The sequence below is a fragment of the Macadamia integrifolia genome, chromosome 4, assembly GCF_013358625.1.
Source record: "Macadamia integrifolia cultivar HAES 741 chromosome 4, SCU_Mint_v3, whole genome shotgun sequence".
NCBI classification, from domain to species: domain Eukaryota; kingdom Viridiplantae; phylum Streptophyta; class Magnoliopsida; order Proteales; family Proteaceae; genus Macadamia; species Macadamia integrifolia.
In genome coordinates, this window is record NC_056560.1 from 6404769 (window position 1) to 6412041 (window position 7273).

Consider the following 7273-nt stretch of genomic DNA (forward strand, 5'->3'; position numbering starts at 1 on the left):
TTTTTTTTTTTTTTGGTAAAATTCATTGCTTTACTAGCAAAAGTGAATCTAATATTGTGGATTTCATCATCAGTTGGGGGATTAAACAGCCCGCAATCAAGGACCAGAACCAAATTTGAGCAAGAACAATTATCGAAAAGAAATATGAGTTTTTTGCTCAAATATTGATTTTGTTCTCATATTTTGCAATGGATCACTAGATTTGTGAAAATCAACCTGAATGGTTCCATCAAACTATGCTGTTGTACAATGATGTGTGCATATAAATCTTAAATCTTCCCCAGTTTGAAAATGATATAATTTTGGCATTAGTACATTTAAGAAACTTCATCCTTTATATATAATCAATTGAATATACTTTTTCTTGTCATATTTTGTTCTCCACCTTGTAATGATATTTTACATATTACTTTTTTATAGCACATTTTATGCTTTAAAACTGTACTTAGCGCATAATCCTAAGCAACTCTATGTATTACCATTTCATGTGTATTTTTAGTATATCTTACGTCTTTTCGATACAATACATCTCTTAAAATGACTATTTCAATACGATATTCGATACCAATATTTTAAACCTTGACTGCAAGCCGTAGTTGCTAGGCATGAGTCTAATATATCAGCTTGATAACTAAGTCATTACCAAATCTAATGTGAAAATTTGATCAATTCCCAGATGCTGGATTCTCACAATCCAAACTGATCCAAAAGAAAAAGGGTTGTTTGCATGTAGATATTTCATTGACTGCCCTGATTAAGTGTATATCCAAGGCCCAGTAATTGGGCTTCAAAGTTTGCCACTCAGAAGAATTTTAGCCCATGCCCAGAATTTCAGTCTCATCTTTATTCAACCTACGCCCAATGACTATTCCTTAATCCTACCAACCTATCCACCCAAGCCGAAGTGCCCAGGCCAATAATCAACTTTATCTTACCAACAACCACTCATCACTGGATTTTGCAGGTAATTCAAAGAAGAGAGGCTAAACCCCCAAGAGGTTGGTAGAATTTGCAAGGGATCTTCGCCTTAGAAAGCGTGTGATTTTAAGTTCGACTCCTCTTATTTCTTTGGAATCATTCACACGGGTGTGTTTAGAGTTTTTCACTACTTTCAGTATAAGTTAAATGGCTCTCATTCAATCCCGATATGACTTGGTCGATATAATTGTGGGACCAATATGGTTCGCGGAATTAGTCAGGCTTGGATACCAGTTAATAAAAAAAGAAAAGAGAGAAGAAGAGGGGCTGCAGGTGGATTATTCAAAGATTTAGGTTGGAATTGAATACTTTTACTTTAATTTGCACAAAGAGTGACTCCGGTCATTGCCATTCATGCACTTCCAGATAGGGGGAGTTGGTGGGGGAGTAGTATCAAGGCAGCTCTCTCTCTCTCTCTCTCTCTCTCTCTCTCTCTCTCTTGGTGTTTCTCTGGTTTAATTAAAGAAAGAAAGGAAGGATGTGGAGTGGCATTGTGGCCGTCAAATTAGAACTTAAGAAGCATGCACCTTCATAATCCATTATTATACATATTATGGGTCTATAGAAATATATTAACATATCAATGGAAACAAACTCTATGAGTCAAATGGATTTTGAGTCCTCGTTGGACTTTTTGATGGGATACGTCCAGTTTCCACTTTCCATAGCTTCCATGGATATTAGGTTATATGGTGAAGGTTCCATCTTTAGGGAGAGTGGAATTTATTTAAGGGAAAAAGATTGCTAGCTGATAATATGTTTTCATGCTCAGATATAGGGTTGGCAAAAAGATCACCCTACCTAGTTGGATGCCTGTGCCCCCTCCCCTAGTTGGTCATATGCAAACACAATGGCCATCGACCCCTTATAGGTGTAGTCACCTACTATTAGAAGAAGGGTATACTAGGTTTTCCGAGCTACAAAGCTCCCTCTTAAATGGCAGGAGTTAGGACTCACCAATTTAAATATTCACCTATTTTGGAAAGGCTGCTTCTGATTTTGATTCAATAATTTACAAAATCATGTTAGGTATAAATTATAGAAAGGACTAAATTTTCCATATGGACCATTGGGGGTTAGGGTGTCATTTTTCAAAATATCCAACGTTTATTAGTTTAAAAAAAAAAAAAATGTGACACAACTCCCACCTCTATTGTATATGAAGAAAGATACCCTTTCTCAAAAGGTTCAGATCTATATGGTAAGAAGATTCTCTCTTCACCATGAAGAGAGACTGGGTCCAAATTTTTTATTTTATTTCTTAAATTTTCCTTTGATGGGTCAACGGGTATCAAGGTATGTGGACCCGGATTAGCTGATGACATTTGTCCCATCTGCAGCCATTAATAGTGCTTGAAAGGACTTTATAAAAAAAAAAAAAAAAAAAAAAATACCAGATGTCATCTATAGACTGGCAGGTCCAGGAGGTCATGGGATAGACTCCTATTTCATGGTGTTTGGAGATTAAATTCAATATTTCTACCAAGAAAAAAAAGATTAAATTTAATATAATTTAATGCATTAGAAATCCAATTTTGTGCCATCAAGGATCGATTACTATTAGAGTTATAATTAATTCATATCCTGCATAGTCCTCACCAAGAAAGCAACCATCCCAAGCCTGACGTGATCATCAATTTTCTTAAAACTCTCACCAACAACACAACCAACTCGATCATTCACAGAAAAAAACAGAGCACTGGAGAAATAGAGTTCTAAGTTCTAACTTGATATAATCTTTGTTCCTCTCAACATGAACATAAGAAATTCAAAGAAGCCGATCTAAACTTTATAAAACAAACCCATATCATGGTTATCATCATCTCTTCTGTGTAAAAGCAATTACAGAAAACTGAAAACAGAGTAACAGAGAAAACCCAAAAGAGAAAATGAATTAAAGTTCTGTCTTTGTCTTCCATATGATACAATCAAGACAGCTTCTGTTTACAAAAACCCCAAAAGATAAAATCTAACAAGATTTCTGTTTTGACTATTGGCTTCTACCTCTGTAACTTGGCAGTGATTGGATTAAAAGCAGGAGTGATCTTGATGACGAGTCCAGGGAAGACATCATCAGGGTCATGGATATGAGGATTCCTTTCAACTATATAAGGGTCGTTACACTTGTCACTGATGGTGTGAAGAGTCTCACCTTCTCCAACAACATAAATTTCATCACAGGGCTGGTTCAAGAACTGTTTCCCTCTCACTGACTCTTCTGTGTTTGAACTATCCCTCACAGAACCAAACAAGATGAGAGCTACAAGGAGAAGAGAGCAGTACCAGGTAGCTGCATCGGCTATGGCTATTGCTGTTGTTATTGATTTCTTTGAGACTTTGGAAGCCATGGTGCATCAGAAGATCACTTGAGAGAGAAAAAGAGAGAAGGGTAATGACTTAGAATAAGGAAGCGAGGATGGGTGAAGAGAATTCCCTATATATAATAGAAAAGGAGAAGAAAGGGAAGTGGTGGAGCATCCATCGAGAAGGGGTGGGACGTGGGACCAGGGGGTGGAGAGGGGGTGGTGCGTGAAGAGAAATTTTGGGCTTTTTCATTGGGGGTTTGGTTCGTTGGACAATTTGACGTGTAGAGTGGGATTGATAGTGGCCTTTTGGGTGAATCATCTTCTCCAAACAATTATGACCTTCCCCTCTCTCACCATAAAATAATCTATGGTCATGTCATAGGGTTTTAAAACTTGGAATATGAGGCTGTGTTTGGTATGCATTTTCGTAATAGATTTTGGATTTAAAAAACATTCGAAAGTAAGAAAATGGAGAATAGTGGGTTTTAGAATGTGTTTTATACCCAGAATTTATTCCGAGAATGCATAACAAACATAGCCTTAGTATCCGAATCATGCTTCAAGAAATTAGTATCAAACAAGGACCTATTCCACTCCCCCACAATATCTTTATTTAATTGTGGGTATCTATGAAAGACCAAGAATCAGCCGGATTGGATTGGTATCAGTATCGATTCTAGGGCAATCTTGTATCGATGGATTGATACAGATGGAGAGCTATGAAAAGATGCCCTTGTCCCCTTGTTTCAGGGGTTGTGTCTAGGCGTTCTCTATGCCAGACCAATCATTCCGAATTGAACATAATCAATTTAGAATTAGTTGGATCAATTAGATTCCACCTGAACCCTAGAAACATTGATGGATCATTTGCTTTGAAATGACAAGAATTGGAATTAGATTCGGCCAATTCACCCGATCTTATTCGGATTTTTTAATCCATGGGTCATAGTACTTGATCTACCACTAGTAGTAATATATACAACATAACATACAAAAAAGTCAATCATCTTGCCATCTTGATTTCAATATTTGAAAATTTTGGGCCTTTAATGATCATATGATGTATGCTTTTTAGATCTAAAATACAAATATAAGAGAGTAGGTAAAATATATTTAAATTTAAATTTAAAATTTTTTTTTGTGAAATATTAAATTTAAGGGTTTCCATGTAATTTAAAAAAAATTGATAACAAAAAGTTAGGTCAACTAACTGAATACAAACCACAGAGTATAGAACCGAAGCCATAATTAGATTCACCCCAAAAAAAAAAAAAAATGATAAAAAGATGAGGGCATTCTTGGGTTTGGATTAGGATTAGATTAGGAGTTAAACGTGGGCATGACGATTGGGTGGTTATCTAGAAATTATAACGGGCGAGTGGTGGTGGTGCCTCGTAAGCTTCCACGACCACAAAGTGCCGCACCACCCCTCCATACACTTGCATCATCATATGCCACTTTGGTGTAACCGTCAGCAACCACCAACTTGGTGGTTATATTTTGCTTGCTCGTCATTGGACGACTTAACTGTGGCTCCACCCCGAACTGGTTGGTCCAATTGAAAATACTGGTTTAGCCTGAACCGAGCCCTTAATGGTTGATTTCAGGTTGATGAAATGGTAGAAATAAATCAAATCACACCATGGTTTCAAGTATTGATATCGTATCATCCATATCGAATTGGTATCGGTTGAGACTGATTCTCAATCTGTGACTGATCTGGATTGGTTATACATATGGTTTAAGGGATAAAACAATAAAAAAATTATACTTTAAAAAAAAACAAGGGCAAAACCGATTGAAATGCATTGATCCAATCTGATCCAAATCGCTGTTTGATTAATAGTTGATCCGATCCAGATCAATATTTGATTTGATACTAATACCGTCCCCTAAATCCATAGATTGACTATAATTAGAAACCAAATCCAAAAAAACCATTATTGTTACTACCTTTAATGAATATGATATGCAACAAGTGGGAGGCCAACTAGAAGCCAAAGCTAGGCTCAAGCTAGCGACCACCATTTCTTTAGGGTTGAGAGTCTTGAGACTCTCCATGGTCTAAAGGTAACTCTTCATTAAGGGTACTTCTTTCTTTTGGGATTAGGCCAACACCATTTATAGGGTTGAGACTCTCCACGGCCTAAAGGTAACTCCTCATTAGGGGTACATTTTCATTTGGAATAAGGGCTTCATCAACCTCATCTTATAATTAAGAAAAGACGGAAACAAGGTAGGGGTCACTCTCTTGCTCTTTCAACATCCTGGTTGAAATATCTTACTATTGCTAAGATTTCTAATTTGAACGTCGAAAAGCCTTCCTTAGAGTCCACTCCAAACCTCTCTTGGTGGGTCAAATTTCGACAACCAAGTCGAACCAATGGTAAGAGTATGTGAAACCAATCCATGATGGGTCAAATTTCGACAACCAAATCGAACCAATGGTAAGAGTATGTAAAGCTAATCTGACGAACAACCAAATCGAATCGGATCAAAACTGACCTTTGGCTTAACGGTTTAGTTTTGATTTGATTTATTTTAACTAAGTGGGAGATGTATCATCACCATCATCATCATCAACAGCATGGATCATGGATGACTGGATGGGACTCCTCTCTCCCTCATATTCCTTATCTGATCGACAAGCTAATCCACTAGGTGTACCACCTTACCTTACGTGACCTACCTCAGGTCCATCCTATGTCGAACCCAAACTCTACTTTCCATGGGTGGGTCAACGGTGCTGCCTAAGAGGTGATTTAGCAGAATTTGAATTCTTTTTTTTTTTGGTAAGGGAATTTGAATTCATACTCTAATAGGATATGGGTTTCATTGACCATGAAATGGCTACTATACCTAAATATATGAAGTCCATATTTGAGATGGACCCACTTGACCTATTTACTTTAATATCACTTGCAATGAAGAATTGGTTTGAAAGTTTAAACTCTTAATTCTAGGCCAATTTTGGAATTATATCTAATCAAACTTGTTACCCATGGAATAATTCTAAATTATGCCCATAATTAGAGCATATCCAAACATGATCGAGGTATACTTGTAATTCATGTGGACCGTTGGATCATGAATTAAGAGACTTAAAACATTATAGGTCCGTTTGATCACTAATTTGAGTTATGATAGGCTGACTGATTCCACGCCCCTCCTACCAAAGGATGTTGCCTTGGTACTATGTTTTGTCTTAGTTGAAATTGAAGGTAAAGCGTCCATGACGAATAGGACCAAGTTTTTCCTTCACCTATGATGAAGAGAAAACCTCTCTATTCATGGGATCTAACCATCCCATTGGATGAGAAAAGGGTGTTTCAAATTTTTTTTTTTTTTTTTGGTAGAGGGTATTGTGAACCTTTGTTAGAGGTGAAAGTTAACGATCATGTATTTAATATGAGTAAGAGATCGTTGCTAGGTTGCGTGGTCTCTGCACTAGCACAAGAGGCCAATGAAAGCACGTGCAAGGGCATTAAATAGGTATGATTTTTTACTTCATGTGGGACAAGACGATAATTTTACACACTCCTATGTCTAGGCACAAGATCCACACAACCTAGTAGGAATCTTTTCTCATTTACTATTGTAAGACTTTGATCACAAAGTCAAATCACCTTAAATGAAGAGATTCTCTCTTCACCCTAGGTGGCGAAAAACTTCCCCCTAGTGGATAAGAACCTAGGGCCCGCTTGATAACGTTTATGTTGTTTCTGTTTCAAGAAACGACAGAAACAGAATTTTGGGTGTTTGATAAACCTTGTTTCCGTTTGATTGGATGATTACAGTGTTGTATTTACATTCCGGTGGATAACGATCGGCGGCCATTTGCTTGAAGAAATAGATGCTCTGGCGTGACAGCCGACTATTTCCTTGAACAAGACAGGCGTCAGAAGCTTATGCTTCTTGGCAGCAAATATACCCCATCCCGTAATCTAGAAGAAGAGGAGAAGCTACTTGCCATTGTCACAGCCGAAGAT

At 37.2% G+C, this 7273-nt stretch overlaps 1 protein-coding gene across 1 annotated transcript; it reads right to left on the minus strand.

The window, feature by feature from the left end:
- Positions 1-2678: 2678 nt before the first annotated feature.
- On the minus strand, positions 2679-3409 carry LOC122077332. The gene has a single exon (XM_042643254.1). It carries the CDS (start codon positions 3324-3326, stop codon positions 2979-2981), a length of 348 nt encoding a protein of 115 aa, XP_042499188.1. The 5' UTR covers positions 3327-3409; the 3' UTR covers positions 2679-2978.
- Positions 3410-7273: the final 3864 nt, after the last annotated feature.

What these genes read in the sequence shown, in the direction of transcription:
- LOC122077332 (XM_042643254.1), bottom strand. Translation starts at nt 3,326, where the DNA reads ATGGCTTCCAAAGTCTCAAAGAAATCAATAACAACAGCAATAGCCATA.